Source organism: Bufo gargarizans, chromosome 10 (assembly GCF_014858855.1).
Source record: "Bufo gargarizans isolate SCDJY-AF-19 chromosome 10, ASM1485885v1, whole genome shotgun sequence".
NCBI lineage: Eukaryota > Metazoa > Chordata > Amphibia > Anura > Bufonidae > Bufo > Bufo gargarizans.
In genome coordinates this window covers 99,138,252-99,154,830 of record NC_058089.1, presented here as the reverse complement: position 1 = coordinate 99,154,830, position 16,579 = coordinate 99,138,252, and the positions used below count along the sequence as shown (strand labels likewise).

Here is a 16,579-nt window from a genome sequence, read left to right as displayed (position 1 = left end):
TACGGGGTTCCCTGCCAATTCCAGTATACTGGCCTTCAGCAATGACCTCCTGAGATGGACACGTGACTGCTGGGCCAATCCTGGTCTGTAGTCATGACCTGTCAACACTGCAGTGGTCACAACTGCTGTTGGCAATTGGCTGCAGCAGTCACATATCCATGTTGGGTTGTCATTGCTCGGGGCGAGGATACAAAGTCTCGAGGCGGGCCTGGGAGCGGTGTCTAGCAGGGACAACCCCTTTAAGTCCTGGCTGTATTTTCCAGCTTTGTCCTAACGCCCTGAACGCAGTGGAGGTTGATGTCCTGAGTGCAGCTTTACTGGACAATGTTGTCTCTGCCGCCTTACAGCTCCGGGTGCATTACCTGTGCCTCGTTTGTGTTAATTACTCTGCTTTCCCGCGACAGATAATGGCTGGCTGGATGTGGTGCAGTCCCTCATTAGAGTCATTCCATTAGAAGATCCCTTGGGTCCAGCTGTCATTACGTTGCTACTGGATGAATGTCCGCTGCCAACAAAAGTACGTGCCATCCTGTTATTGTCGGCTCTGAGTCAGTCCTCGCTTGTCCTGTAATGATCATAAAACCTGCACGTGACCTAAGAGTCTATAAAATCACAGCAGTTTAATGGTTGGGGTGTAAGTGTAGGCCTGCTGGGAGATGGGGGGTGTTTAATTGACGGCCCTCCGCAGCGGTGTCGGGGATTTTCCTGTGTAGGTTTCACTTCCAACTGAGTTGTGGTTTTATTTAATCATTGCATTTTCCAGCCTAGGGAAATTGTATGCCAAGAAAAACAACTTCTAAATGGTCACAAGTCGGGAACTGGACACTTGGGTTATAGTTGGAGATTTGGTCTCCCAAGACCTCCAGGATCTGGTCCTGCTCTAGTGATGTGTTCCCCGCTGGTCCAGCAGTGATGATGTTGCGTGGATCGTTCATGGGAACTCTGCAGCTAATCATTTGAGGCCAGTGATTGGCTGCAGCAGTCACGTGAATGATGAAAGTGATGTCATCACTGTAGGAGCAGCAGAGGACATCATTGCTGCGGGGGATTTAAAGGGCTTCTGTCAGCCCACTAAACGTTTTTTTTTTTGTTTTTTTTTTGGGGTTAATAATAATCCCTACACTGCGAGCTCCCTATACATAAGTATGACGTCACATCTACACCCGGCGCAGGCGCATTGAGGATAGAGCGGCCGCCTCTCAGTGCGCCTGCGCCGATTAAAGACAGGTACGGCGCAGGCGCGATATTTTGAATTCAAACAGGGCCAGCAGAGAACGATCCTGTTCCCTGGCCCTGTCAATCACACAGCGGAGGGGGCGTCATTATGAGAGGAGGATGCGGCTGCTACCAGCAAGTAGCCGCCCTACTTGCTGGTAGCAAGGTAATTTACATATTATAAAAATTGCTTTTTAACAAAATCTACTGAACAAAAATGAATATTTAGCTTATTTATAGGGAGCTCACAGTGTAGGGATTATTATTAACCCCAAAAAAAAAAAACTGTTTAGTGGGCTGACAGTAGCCCTTTAATGGGTAAGCAAACATTTTATTATTTTAATCTTTTTTTATTTTTTATCACATTGCCTGCTCTTAGGCAACTTTATAAAAATCTCAGTCAGCCCCTTTACTTTCCCTTCTATTTTTTTTTGGTTTGAATGGCAGGCCTCATGCACACGACAGTTGTTGTGGTCCACATCTGAGCCGCAGTTTTTGCGGCTCGTGTGCTGACCCATTCACTTCAATGGGGCCGCAAAAGATGCGGACAGCACTCCGTGTGCTGTCCGCATCCGTTGCTCCGTTCCCGCAAAAAAAATAGCATGTCCTATTCTTGTTGGTTTTGTGGACAAGAATAGGAATTTCTACAATGGGCCGCCTGTTCCGTTCCGCAAATTGCAGAAGGCACACCGGGCTTCTTCCGTGTTTTGCGGAGCGCAAAAAATGAAACGGTCGTGTGCATGAGGCCTTAAAGGGAACCTGTCATGTGGATATTTGATTATAATCTAACTAATTGTATACAATTATTAACTACTATAAAGTACCTTAGATGTATTCACTTACTGGTGTGACAGATGGTTACCTCATAATATACACACAAAGATGCCGCATGCTAATGAGCTAATTTGAGTCCAGCGTGATGTCAGTGAGTCCAGCGTTTATTTAACAGCTATAGCCACTCCCCTGCCCACCTGCTGCTGATTCATATGCAAAAAAACTGTCAATCAGCAACAGGTGGGTGGGGAGACTCAGGAGCTCATGATTATTCAGGACTCATCATTATCAGCTGGAGCTTTCCAATACAAGATGTTGGCAGATTGACTGCGTCAATTAAAGAAAGTGAGCCAGCATTTTGCTAAGAGAATCAGTCACTTTTTTATATTGCCCTTAGTTAGGAGACCATAAAACTGGTGACAGGTTCCCTTTGAGGACATGGTCAATGTATGCATCGAGAGCTTTCCCAGCACATATGCTGCAAAAGCGGTGTGAGAGTAGAATTAGTTTGCCTGGTCTAGTATTGCGGGCGAGGCAGTGGTGAGGGGCTCCTGCTGCAGCCAGTTGTCTTCCAGCCTGAGACAGGTCTGATCTGTGCTTTGTGAGATGTAGGGCAGCGGCTGCTCTCCTGGGGCAGAATACTTCTTAGTTTTCTTAGTCTGCATTATGAAACACCGTACTAGTACTGCAGGTATTTTTTGCATGTAGCTGAGAATGTATTGTATCCGAAGTGAGTCTTAATAGCCTGATTATAGCCCTGGGAGCTAGCTGCATAGTCTGGTGAATCTCCTGAGGAGGTGACTTGATGCCAGGAGTGGCCCCTTATGATTTTAAAAGATGCCTAGAATTGGTTAATGAGCCTTTGATCTATTTTCCAGGATGCCCTGCAGAAGCTGACAGAGAAATTAAACCTAAGTGCGGCCACAGCGATCCAAGACTCCAGTAATCCCGCCAAACACCGTAACACAACTGCTGTATTGGGATGCTTGGCTGAGAAGCTGGCAGGTGGGTGTGTGTCCTTAAAAAATCCCCGCTCACAGACTGGTAGGTTCCAACAGCAAGAAGGTGTTTGTTCTAATGGCACAGATCATTGCATAATGAGCAAAACTGAAATCCTACACGTTGAATAATTTTATTAGAATTCTTCACTGCAATTTTTTTGTAATATGTTCACGATTATACAAACCATTAAAGGGGTTGTCCAGTTTCAAAATGATCAACCTGCAGTAAAGAACGGGTAAGCACTTACCTGCCAGATCCCGAACCGCCGCTGTGGTACTCCTGGTAGGGCTGTAGTCCTCCATCTGCAGCAGGATGTCACGTCCATTACTCAGTGGTGTATCCTTAAACTGGACAACCCCTTTAACTGCTGCCATGTTTTCCAGCTTAGTCTGTTTGCATCACCATTATTGATTTCCATTGTTCTGCTCCACCCTCAGAGCAATTATTTTCCTGATGGCGGGTTCAGCTGACAATCTAATATGTATAGAGAACTCCCGATTTCTCCCCCCCCCCCCCTTCCCGACAGATGATGTTTTGGGCAAACTGAATGCTTTTTGTTCTCCCAAGAGATAAGCCACCACCAGAATTGTCTGCAGCGACTTTCTTCTGTCTCCAAATTGACAGCACCTACATGCTCGGACAAACCAAGCAGGCATATGGGATAGCCATTCGGTTGCTGTTGAAAGTATATGGGCACCTTAATATAAGTTCTGTGACCACCTTAGTTATCCATTCACACGTCTGTATGAATGGGTCCGCATCCGTTCCGCAGTTTTGGCCGGTGTCCGTGTTTTGCGGATTCGCAAAACACTTGCAGACATGTGAATGGACCCTTAACTCGCTGTCCTCCCCCCTTCTCCACCGTTAACCTGTCTGTGGGGCCAACCAGACCATTGTAATGCAGAATAAGTGGACTGACGCTGAAGGCTGCGTGTTAAAGGTGAATGAACCCTTCTAAGGCTACTTTCACACTGGCGTTTTGGCTTTCCGTTTATGAGATCCGCTCAGGGCTCTCACCAGCGGTCCAAAATGGATCAGTTTTGCCCTAATGCATTCTCAATGGAAAAGGATCCGCTCAGAATGCATCAGTTTGCCTCCGTTCCGTCTCCATTCCGCTATCGAGGCGGACACCAAAATACTGCCTGCAGCGTTTTGGTGTCCGTCTGACGAAACTGAGCCAAACGGATCCGTCCTGGCACACAATGTAAGTCAATGGGGACGGATCCGTTTTCACTGGCACAATAGAAAACTGATCCGTCCTCCATTGACTTTTTCAATGGTGGTCAAGACGGATCCGTCTTGGCTATGTTACAGATAATACATACGGATCCGTTCAGAATGCGAGTGTGCACGTTGCCTCAGATATAATGTATTTTTCTCAGATATATAACATGTTTTCCATTCTTTTTAGGTCCTGCTAGTATCTCTCTGCTTAGTCCCGGGATTTTGGAGTATTTGTTAGAAAGCTTGGTGAGTCTGCCGGGTGCTAATGATCTCCAGGAGGGAGGATGAGGTTCTAGTTCACATCACTGTAGTGCCGTCTGTATTTCTGTTCATTCAGAAAAAAAGAAAAAAAGCCTCCATTTTAATCTCCATCTTGAATGGGTTATTTTGAGTAATAAACTCCCAAACAACCTGACCTATATGGGTCACACTAATTCCATAACAAAACCCATATAGATGAGCGTGTTCTTACCCAATAAATACATAAACCTCAATATCACTATAAAAATATATACTTTATTAGTTCATCAATGTTTAAAAGCAGAAATAGAATCCACAACAATCGGTAAAACCGGAATGTGAGGGACAACTGGTGACGGTTAGTACATAACGGGTCCACAATAAGAGCACCACAATAACAGATTGATTTTTCCAGACAAACAGTATCGGTCCTTTAAAGCAAAGGCTTTTTATTTATTTTTTATTTTTGCGGTTTCATTTTTCTTCCCTATCTTCCTTGAGCCATAACTTTTTTTTATTTATTTTTTTATGATTTAGAAGCTCGTATTTGAGCCTACAATTTTATTTATTTAAATTCTTAGCGATCATGGCTCTCTTAGACCCATTATTTGTGCAGAATTGCTCATTTCTTATGTTGGCCTGCCACCTTCAGAGAGACCCAGGGTGCTGAATTCAATTACCGGCATCCTCATTGGCCGCAGAGGATGCTGGTAAGAAGCCCGGAAGTGCAACACACCAGTGTCTCTCACTCGTCCACTGCGTTTCACAAGAATGCTTTGTCGGGGAAATGAGGGACGGGAATTTTTATAGGTATTCTTTTAGGTTCCGCGCCATATTCTATGTATGCTGATTCTTTCCTTATGGACATCTCTTTTGAATGTCCTTTTTAAAGTCCTAACATTGGCGTAAAGTTCTCTGTATAGCATGGAATTATCTCAGTTCGGTCTCATGCACATAATCGTGTCTTTTGTGTGTGTCCACGTTTTTTAAAATTTTTAACCTATTAACTTCAATGGGTCCTTGGTCCGCATTTTTATCTTTTTGTGGGCTGGACAATACGGATGCAGAAAGCACAGAGATGATCCCTGTCCTTTCCACCTCGCTATGTCCCTTCTGCAAAAAGATAGAACATGTCCTATTCTTGGCCGCAAAATGCGGACCATGGACGCATTGAAGTCAGTGGGCCCACAAAAAATGTGGATGCGACACTGACATTGTCCGTATTTGCGGACCGCAAAATACACCCGGTCGTGTACATGATGCCTTAGGCCTCATGCACAGGACCGCAAAAAACGGATCCGCAAAGAATACGGATGACATCCATGTGAATTCCGTATTTTGCGGAACGGAACAGCTGGCCTCTGATAGAACAGCACTATCCTTGTCCGTAATGCGGACAATAAGGCTCTATTCACACGTCCGTGGTGTGTTGCGGACCCGCAAATTGCAGATCCACAACACACCCGCCGGGCACCCCTATAGAAATGCCTAGTCTTGTCCGCAGCTGCGGACAAGAATAGGACATGTTCTATCTTTTGCGGAGATGCGGACCTGAAGATCAGGGCCGCGCTCCGCAATTGCGGATGCAGACAGCACACTGTGTGCTGTCTGCATCCATTCCATCCCCATAGAGAATGAATGGGTCCGCACCTGTTCCGCAAAATTGCGGAACGGATGCGGACCCGTTTTGCGGACATGTGAATTGAGCCTTAGACTGTTAAATCTGTTTTTGGAAAATCTGCGTGATGACAAGTACGGCTGGCTTCTCCAGAAATCCTATATGCGGATATTTGGGGGTAATGCTCTTTAAAGGGAACCTTTCTGAGTATTATGTCCGATCTACGGGTAACATGTTATAGAGCAGGACGAGCTGAACGGATCGTTATTTAGGTTTGTGGGAAAAGATTCGGTATGACGCGTCATTTATTGATCTAAAACTCCTTTTTGGCTTGAGTGGGCCGTTCTGTGATTGACAGCTATCTGTGCGATTGTTGGGTCACTCCGCCCACTGGACTCCTAAGCACATAATGAATAGAAATGAATGGTGAGTTATACTGAATCTTTTCCCACAAAACCATATATCCATCTGCTCAGCTCCTCCTGCTCTATAACGTGCCGCCTGCAGACCCGGCTTTATTATCAACGTGACGGCTCAGTTTTATGTCTCTGTGGAGGCCAATATAGGTATCGGGTTAATTTTTACTCCAGGTTTTTCTAGAACAGGGATGCTCAACCTGCGGCCCTCCAGCTGTTGTAGTAGAACTACAACTCCCACAATGCCCTTCTGTAGGATGATAGCAGTAGGCTGTCAGGGAATGATGGGAGTTGTAGTTTTGCAACATCTGGAGGGCCGCAGGTTGAGCATGCCTGTTCTAGAACATTGCTGTCATGCAGTTTGTCAAGTCTCGTCTTCTCTGCTCTAGAATTTCAGGTTCCATCCCATGGTCATTCTGTTTGCACTGATTGCACTGGAGAAGTTTTCACAAACAAGTAAGAGCTGAGCTTCTGGGGGATGAATGTGATGACTTTTTTATTGGGTGGGGGGGGGGACTTTATCAGCATTAATACATTATTGGTTACATATTTAATCGTATTCACCTTTATTCCTTTCTGCTGACTTCTAGGTGAAAATAAAATGACTGTTTCTGAGTCTCAGATCAGCGATCGTCTTCTTCTGCTCGAGACGTGGACCAATAACGGAGATTTCTTGAAGCGTCAGGTTGGCTTCTGCGCCCAGTGGAGTTTAGACAATTTGTGTAAGAGCTTTTTCCTGTCTATGACCTCTCGCTCTCCCCTTGGGCGTTATTCAAAGGGGTTTTCCAAGAATTTTATACTGATGACCTATCCTCAGTATCTGATCTTTTGGGGGTCCGACACCCCAGACCCTTGCCAATCAGCTGTTTGAGAAGGCACTGGCACTGCTAGGAGTGCCCCGGTCCTCTCGCATAGTGGCTGTGCTTGGTATTGCACTCAGCCCCATGGCAGTGTATGGAGCTGAACGTGATACCAAGCACAGCTGCTTGGTAAGCTGCGAGAAGACGGTGGTGCTGACAGGAGTGCCGTTGCCTTCTCAAACAGCTGATGGGTGGGGGTCCTGCATGTTGGACCCCCACTGATCAGATACTGATGACCTATTCTGAGGCTAGGCCATCATTATCGAAATCTCGGAAAACCCCTTTAAGGCCCCTTGCGGACTCACACCGAGGCACCCGTCCTGAACTCGCAGCACTGCTGGGGTCACATAGCATTATATTGATTTTATGATGCTATGTAACCCTTAGGCCCCTTTCACACGAGTGAGTTTTCCGTGCGGGTGCAATGCGTGACCTGACCCATTCATTGCAATGGGGCTGTGTACATGAGCGTTGTTTTTCACGCATCACTTTTGCGTTGTTCTATATTCTGCGGTTTTCACGCAACGCTGGCCTCTTAGAAGTAAATAGGGCTGCGTGAAAATCGCATCACATCCGCAAGTAAGTGCGGATGCAATGCAATTTTCACGGATGGTTACTAAGAGATGTTTGTAAACATTCAGTTTTTTATCACACGCGTGAAAAACGCATTAAATCGCATTGCACCTGCGCGATAAGGATTGAACGCGATCGCAAACAAAACTGAATGTACTTGTGAAATCGCGCATTTTTCACTGATCGCATCCGCACCTTAATCCGCTCATGCTCGACTGCACGAGGCCTTACAGTTCTGGAATGTATTAGATGACACTGACATAATGCTGTCAGTGTTCTCCAATTCATTTCAGAACCGTAAGGGTTACATAGCATCTTAAATCGATATAATGGTGGCGACCCCGGCAGTGCTCAGCGGTCAGGACGGGTTCCTCCGTGCGATTCCGCAGTGAGACACTCGCTCGTCTGTAAGGGGCCTAAGGGATAACCTAATTTATGTAATTCCACCAACTAATTCCTCCTGTTTCCTTTGCAGTCATAAAAGAAGGGAGGCAGCTGACCTATGAGAAAGCGGATTTGACGCCCATTAACGCCATGCTGAACAGCAATGATGTGAGCGAGTACCTCAAGATTTCCCCGTATGGATTAGAAGTAAGGACCCTAGCGTGAGAATAATCTGACCATTATTAACATTGAACAAGTAACTATTATTTTAATAGCGGTAAGTATACAGGGGGAGATTTACCAAGACCGGTACTGTCTATGCTGGTCTTAATATCCCCTGTGCTGCCGGAGGAGGCACCACATTTATGACGAGGCTCAGTCCGCATCATACATTTGGCGCATCCTCCTGCAGAAATCTACTGAAGGCTCAGAGCTACCATAGATTTCTTGTTTCATTTGGCGTAAATGAAGATAAATTTGTCGCGGCTGCTGCCCACGCCTCCTTCCCACCCCTGCCGCACCCTTTTTATTAAAAGTGTCGCTAACGCATAGCGAGGGAGCTGATAAATCTCCCCCACAGTAGGTTGGGACCCTAGGGGGATTTTCAGTCTGATCACCCCTTTTAAGTTATTTTTCTCTTTTTTCCACTTTGCTGTAGGCTCGGTGTGATGCTTCCTCCTTTGAGAGCGTTCGCTGCACATTCTGTGTAGACTCTGGTGTCTGGTATTATGAAGTAACTGTCATTACCTCTGGAGTTATGCAGATCGGGTGGGCGACTAAAGACAGCAAATTCCTCAATCATGTAAGTACTCCTACTTCTTCCCTTTGAAACCAGTGCTGCATCTTTTTCTTGACTCTGCAGGACGAGGTAGTGGCTAATGGAGCATCACTTTAAGGACCAGAGATGTTACTAAGGCACTGACTTATGTAAAACGTGAATTATTAGACTTGCACATGTAAAGGTGGCTGTGGTTCCCTTTTTTTGTTTTCCAATAAAACCATTGATTCTTTATGGGGCTAAAAATTGATGAAATGCTCATAATTGTACTTCAATATACTACAGAAACATTTGACAAGGATGTCTGTAAATAATAAATCAAGGCAACTGGACGTACTGTAGATTTCTTGAAAACGATTGACTCGTTCTTCAACATTCAGTGAAACGTTTTTCAAGAAATCTACAGTACGTCCAGTTGCCTTGATTTATTCTTTACAGATATACCATGACCTGGATAAATGAGAACCTTCACAGACATCTGACAAGGAGACACAAACCTAGTGAAAACTGATGTACGGTGACATCACATGTCCTAGAAAGAGACCTCAGCACTCAAGGAGCGCCGGCCTCTTCGAACAGCTGATCAGCAGGGGTCTGGAAAGTTGGACCCCCTCCCCCGATCTGATATTGATGACCTATCCTAGGTCATCAATATATATTACCGGATAGCCCCTTTAAAAATCTTAGTGAAGCTGGAAAACCACTGTATAAGCAACACAGTCAGAGCTGTAAAAAAAAAATGATCAAAAACTCATGTACCCTAAAATGGTACTTATGAAAAAGTCAACTTACCCCTCAAATAAGAAGCCTTTGCGCACCGGAAAAGTAAAAAAATGATTATGCTCTCAAAAAGTGGCGACACAAAACAAATATTTTTTTAAAATTTTGTTTCTCATTTTGCACGATAAAAAAAAAAAAAAAAAAAATGACACAAACACAACTTGCACATATTTGGTTTTGCCATAACCCAACCCATATAATAGCTGTAACATGTTATTTGTGCCGCAGGGTGAATGGCATAAAATGTCAAACACAAATAACCCCCGGAATAGTTAAAAAGTTCATCTATATGTTATGTACGCCAAATTGGTTACATTCAAAAATCTAGTTAATCTACAAAAAAAAAAAAAATAATCAAACCCAAAGAAAATTGGGAAAGTATGGCTGTTGAAGTGCAACAATGAAAAATTTAAATTACTTATCCCCAGGATAGGTCACCAGTATGTGATCAGTGGAGGTCCAGTTCCCAGCACCCCCGCCAATCAGCTGTTTGAAGAGACTCTTCATAGACCAGTGACTTCATGGTCATCAGTCGCATGACCTCAGGGCGGCTCGGTGCCAAGCACAGCTGGTATACAATGTACAGCACTGTGCTTGGTAAGCGGCTAGGAGGCCATGGTGCTCACTGGAGCGCTGCAGCCTCTTCAAACAGCTGATCAGCAGGGGTGCTGGATTTTGGACCTCCACCAATCACATACTGTTGACCTGTCCTGAGGATAGGTAATCTGTATTAAAGGGGTTGTCTCATCTGAGACAATGGGGGCTCATCACTAGGATATGCCCCCATTGTCTGATGGGTACGGGTCCCACCGCTGGAAACCCGCACCTATATCGAGAATGGAGCGGGCCAACGTGGTGGCTGGAGGACTCTGGTCTGACCACCACCAATCGCTCTCCCCATAGAAGTGAAAGGGAGCGCACCGTCCATGACCGACCACCGATCCCTTTCACTTCTACGGGCCTGACAGAAATGGCCAAGTCAGCGCTCGGCTATTTTTGGCAGCCCCATAGAAATGAATGGAGGCTGGAGGCGCATGCGCAGTGCATCCTCTACCACTGTCTGTGGCTCCGTTCAGGAGATGGGTGCGGATCCCACTGCTGGGACCCGCATCTATCAGACAATGGGGGCATATCCTAGCGATATGCCCCCTTTAATGACGATCTGTTACCACTCCTGACTGTTTTTTAATAGCTTCATGTATCCCCATGTAATAACAATTCTGGAGCATCTAGTCTTATGCCTCTGTTGTGCCATTTCTTTATTATTTCTACTAGAAGTTATGACTGAGTGAGACGGTGCAGGGTTACCCCCCTCTGTACCCTTACTGCAGACTGCTAGCAATTCACTCATAACTTCTAGTAGAAATAACACAGGAATGGCTCAACATAGAGACATCTATTCTTATTACATGAGGAATGCATGAAGCTTTCAAACAGGCATGTCAGGAGAGGTGAAAGGTCCTCTTTAAACACTAGGACAACCCCTTTAAGGTCCAAAACAAGCCTGGTCATTAAGGAGTTAAAATGGTTGCGCCCAGCTGGGCAATTCCTTATTCAGAGCAAGCCATCTTGGCGATCAAGGAGGGGGCTGCCAGACTGCAGCATAGCCAGCTACATGACAGTCACTCTGTTTCATGTGCAGGAAGGATACGGCATTGGGGATGATGAGTATTCGTGTGCGTATGATGGCTGCAGGCAGCTGATCTGGTATAATGCGAAAAGTAAACCTCACCAACATCCTTGCTGGAAAGAAGGTAGGTACCCTGAGACCTTTAATACAACAAGTCTTTTAATATTGATGACCTATCCTCAGGATGGGTCATATATATATCCAATCATCGGGGTCCGACACCCCCACCAGTCGGCTGTAGGAAGGAAAGGCAGTGTGCACGTACGGTCTCTTTTCCTGTTCACTGCTGCTTTGTCTATGGCGAGCAGGAATTGAGAAGGGAGATGGCGCATGTGCACTGTGCGCACCTTTCATGGGTCCAGACATTGTGAAATAAGTAGCAGGTTATGTAGGGCACAGTCCATGGATGTAAGATCGCTTACTATTTTTTTTTCTCGGTGCCGCTCCATTCGCCCGCTGTGCCCCTGTTCCCTTTCTCCCGCCTGGCATGCTAATGAATAGCATCGGTATCACAGCGGAGAGTGTCACAGCCAGAGAGAGAAAAAAGCTCACCTTCTCCCTGGCTGTGACGCTCTCCTTTGTGATTGGACCACGCTACAGCCAGGGAGAAGGAGACGCCCATTGAGAAACGGGGCAGTCTCCTCCTCCCTGTACCGATGCTATTCATTAGCATACCAGGCGGGAGAAGGGAACGGGGGCACAGTGGGCGAATGGAGCGGCACCGAGAAAAAATAGTAAGCGATCTTACATCCATGGACTGTGCCCTACATAACCTGCTACTTATTTCATAATGTCTGGACCCCTGAAAGGTCCTCTTTAATACAGCTGATCGGCAGGGGTGCCGTGTGTCAGACCCCCGCTGATCTAATATTGATAGCCTATGTATTTATACTTCACCCGCATCTCTTCTGATCCCCGCACGGCTGCCACTGCATCTCCCTGTCACGCGGATCAAAACATCTGGCGATGGAGAGGGCAGCCAATAGCAGGCCGCGACGGGGACGAGCCTCCCTAGCATCGCGGATGACGCTAGGAGTGTTCAACCCCTTTAATGTGCACGGAAATGATTGACTATTATATACGCATTAAATATAAACGTTTGAACATATATCCAGTCTCTGCTTATTTTTGCTCTCGTGATGCAACCATTTAAGGCAGCACTGACAAAAAGACAGTAACAACGGGTGCCAAGCCCAAGGGGGATAAGCAATTACCCAAAATAGAAAAAATAAAATGAAGAAACTTTTAGCTCAACAATGGAGCCTTTCTCAAGCAAAGTTCGAGGACAAAGTGCTCAGTTTATATATCAGTCAATCACATACATGATTAATAATTATTCAATGACTGAAAGGAAAATAGATACACAATAAAAAATATATAGCGAGATAAAAATAGTGAACATGATTGAAACACATGTGTAATGGATTAGAAATACACTAACCATATGTACAGCGACTCGGTATGTGGAGATCACCACTGCGCATGCCCGGGTTCCGCCCCTAGTTGCCGTGGCGCCGCTACATGATGCGGCAATCGGAGTATGCTGGCGCAAGTGCAATCTGGTTAACAATAGCACACTACGCAAAAGTGGATGGAGTTCAGGTGTGGAAGGCAAAGGGGCTTAACTACATGAGGCAGCTGTTCGATAATAATATCCTTAAGGAGTTCAGTCAATTACAGCAGGAATTTGGATTGCTGAAGTCCCAATTCTACCTGTATCTGCAATTGAGACATGCACTACGGGCTCAAGGACAGGAAGAGGTAGTGGGACCTGCAAACAAGAACTCAGTGATAGATCTGGCGAAAACCAGTGGGGGTACAACGGGGGTGATATCACTGAATTATGCTTGCCTTATGGAGGCACGGTTTAAAAAACAGGATTTCCCACTATGTGAAAAATGGAGGAAGGATGTCCCGGATCTTACAGAGGAGCAGTGGGATGCTGTCTTAGAGGATTTTACCAAGGTGGCGGTGAGCGAAGCCCATAGAGTGTCTCAACTCCTGTTACTGCATAGGGTATATAAGACTCCGGTCCTGTTAAAAAAGATGGGGTACAGAATAGACGACTGTTGCCCAAGGTGTGACGTGGCAAACGCCGATCTTATACACCTAATGTGGAATTGCCCCAGGCTGCGGAGGTATTGGAGGGGTGTAGAGGAGGTAATAAAGAATGTATTTGACGTCAGTCTAGATATGACAGTTCTGTCCTGTATTCTGGGGTGTGTGCAATTATCTGAGGGGATGGAGGAGAAAAGACTAGCAATCCTTAGAGTGCTGTATCAGGCGAGGAAGGTGATAGCATTTCATTGGTTGGATAGATTGTCGCCATCGGTGACTGAATTGGAGAGCAAAGTACATTTACTGATACGCCTTGAACAATTTGTGTACCATAAAAGGAATAGTTTAAAAAAATTTGAAAAAATTTGGTCACTCTGGATTCAACATTACAATATTCAAGTGTGAGGGTTGGTGTGAACGTATGAGTGGGCTTGGGAGTGGAGGGGTGAATAGGGAATAGGGAATGGGTTTGGGAAGGTATGGATGAAACGCTAGTCTAAGAAGTGTCTGAGATTAATGTTTGCAAGGGGCCAAATGTATGTGAAATTCTTTGTATGATTGGGTACATGAGTACCCAGGAGTTTATGCACATCTACAAAGCCGTATTGCCATGTTTTATGCTTTCTGTCATGGATTAATCTACACACTGAACTGAGCTTTTCAGGATAACGAAACGTGGTGTACTGCTCTTGCCTTGAAGGGGAATGTTGGGGGGGGGGGTGGGAAGGGAGGGGGGGGGGGTTTGGGTGTGTGGGCACCTATTGTACTGTATTGAAAAACTGCAAATAAAAAATTATCTGATTTAAAAAAAAAACAATAGCACACTACGCCATTTTGATCACTGGTAGATCCACCAGTACACATACATCGACTCAGAGTCCAAATAAGGGTCTATGGCGAAAGGGATCCACAGGGACACGGGAGTGCATACCATCTGGGACACAACGGAGGATCAGACCGTACAGATGTTCCTATATTTATGGGGCAACTGCCATAGGTCCACCCCATGAATCTACCACGCCCAAAAATAACCCATGAGGGGGGGTCTCCTCTGTGTATTATAGAAAACAGGTGATATAACATATATTGATAGCACAACCCGGGGACTGCTGCAGATCAGATAACTAACATTATATAAGACATCTGGCAAGTGTGTTCATAATTCATATTCCTCCTCCTCTCATCAATCTTCAACATATAATCTATAAAAAATAAAAAAAAAGCAAAAAATATAAGATCACCGTGAATATTATAAATATTTGTCCTAAATAAACCACCCACTACACAGGAGTTCACATTTGTTTCAATCATGTTCACCTTTTTTATCTCGCTATATATTTTTATTTTTTATTGTGTATCTATTTTCCTTTCATTCATGGAATAATCATGTATGTGACTGATATATAAACTGAGCACTTTGTCCTTTGCCCGAGAGGCTCTATTGCTGAGCTGACACTTCGCTGCACCACATGGGTGAATAAAAGTTTCTTCATTTTTTTTCTTTATTTATTTTTTTTTCTTCTGAAAATGCCATATGTTGTTTGTCTTGCAGGAGACACTGTCGGCTTTTTACTGGATTTACATAAAAAGTTGATGATCTTTTCTCTTAACGGGAACCAACTTCCACCCGAGAAGCAAGTTTTCTCATCCGCCACGTAAGTGATTTTTGTCTCCTACGCAATTGCCATAGTTTTCTCTGTATCCGTGCGCTTCACGTGCTCCACAAAATGCCACATTCTGTTCTAATACCCTCTTTGGAAAATGTTCTTCTGGGTACTGGAGTAGCCAGTACCACATACATGATTAATAATTATTCAATGAATGAAGGGAAAATAGAAACAGATTTTACGGTAAGTGCAAAAAATCTAGTTTTAATGCCTCTTGCATTTTATATATTTCCATTTTTTGCTTTGAGATTCCGCTCCCTCCTTTCTGACTGTGCTTGTATCGCTGGTCCCACTTGCATCTCGACAGTTTTCTTCCTCACAAGGAAAGAAACTGCCAGTTTTGGTATTGTGTATCTGTTTTTGAACAGATGATGGCACATGTCAATTGCATGTTAACAGTAGGGCCTGGGCTATAAATGGATGCATTCAGTGGTATACTGGGTCATGCAGAGGCATAAATGTCCATGTAACTTGGGTGTTACAGGGATATCCCCATGTAAAGTAGCACTCCAGCATTATTATTATTTTTTTATTTTCCTGTATAGTGCTACATAGGCTGTTATTGTGTATAACTGGTTTAGTTGATGTGTTGTCTGCCTCCTTGATTCCTTCCTTTCCATTTGGATATGATGCAGCCTACATTTCCCATCATGCTTCTGGCTTTGCAGAGGGGGCAGAGTCGCAATCGCACTGTATGTGCTCTACATCCCGGGCAGTCAGCCAGTGATGGATCAGTGAGTTAGATCTTCTGCCCCCTCACACTGCAGATGTGATGTAATCCTGTAGTTCACAGGAGAGACTGACCAGGTCTGGACTGGTGGTCAGACTGGGATCACCTAACACAGCTGCCCATGATGAAATGGTTCAAACGGTATGGGTGGCACTGCTAGACTATTGCTGGAGTGCTTCTTTAAAGGGGTCGTTCACCTCCCATCCCTAGAGTGGCTGAAACCTGTGCAGAAAATCCTACTGACCTGATCCCCCACTGCAGATCTCTGTTCTCCCCGGTTTGATGTCAATTATATGGCTTCTGCATCCAATGTCTACCACTGGATGATGACGCGGAAAGACTCGAGATCTGCAGAGACGAAGATCAGGTAAGAATGATTCCCTCCTTAGGTCCAGCCACACTGGGGGGGTGTCTGCCTGAAAGGTCCCTGGAGGTGAACAGCCCTTTAAAGCACCTTCGAGACTACCACCTGTTGGGAGAATGAGGGTGGGCAAAAGCATATGTCCACTCAGCTTCTTTCTATATGCAGCCACCTTGTTCTGCCGACAGGTAGGGTCTACTACACATTAGACATCCAAGGCATATGTTGTGTTTATGCCATAAATAGTGGGAATTCCTCTTTAAAAGGAT

At 45.1% G+C, this 16,579-nt stretch overlaps 1 protein-coding gene across 5 annotated transcripts in view; it reads left to right on the top strand.

The window, feature by feature from the left end:
* Positions 1-16,579, top strand: part of RSPRY1 (ring finger and SPRY domain containing 1) — a 30,943-nt gene that overhangs the window by 9,067 nt on the left and 5,297 nt on the right. For all 5 annotated transcript variants that reach the window (XM_044270733.1, XM_044270732.1, XM_044270729.1 and 2 more), the window contains 9 exons: positions 405-517; positions 2,868-2,994; positions 4,403-4,461; positions 6,879-6,945; positions 7,080-7,211; positions 8,398-8,513; positions 8,965-9,108; positions 11,507-11,618; positions 15,105-15,207. In XM_044270733.1, the coding sequence (XP_044126668.1) occupies positions 405-517; positions 2,868-2,994; positions 4,403-4,461; positions 6,879-6,945; positions 7,080-7,211; positions 8,398-8,513; positions 8,965-9,108; positions 11,507-11,618; positions 15,105-15,207 (973 nt within the window). The remainder of the gene's footprint in view (positions 1-404; positions 518-2,867; positions 2,995-4,402; positions 4,462-6,878; positions 6,946-7,079; positions 7,212-8,397; positions 8,514-8,964; positions 9,109-11,506; positions 11,619-15,104; positions 15,208-16,579) is intronic.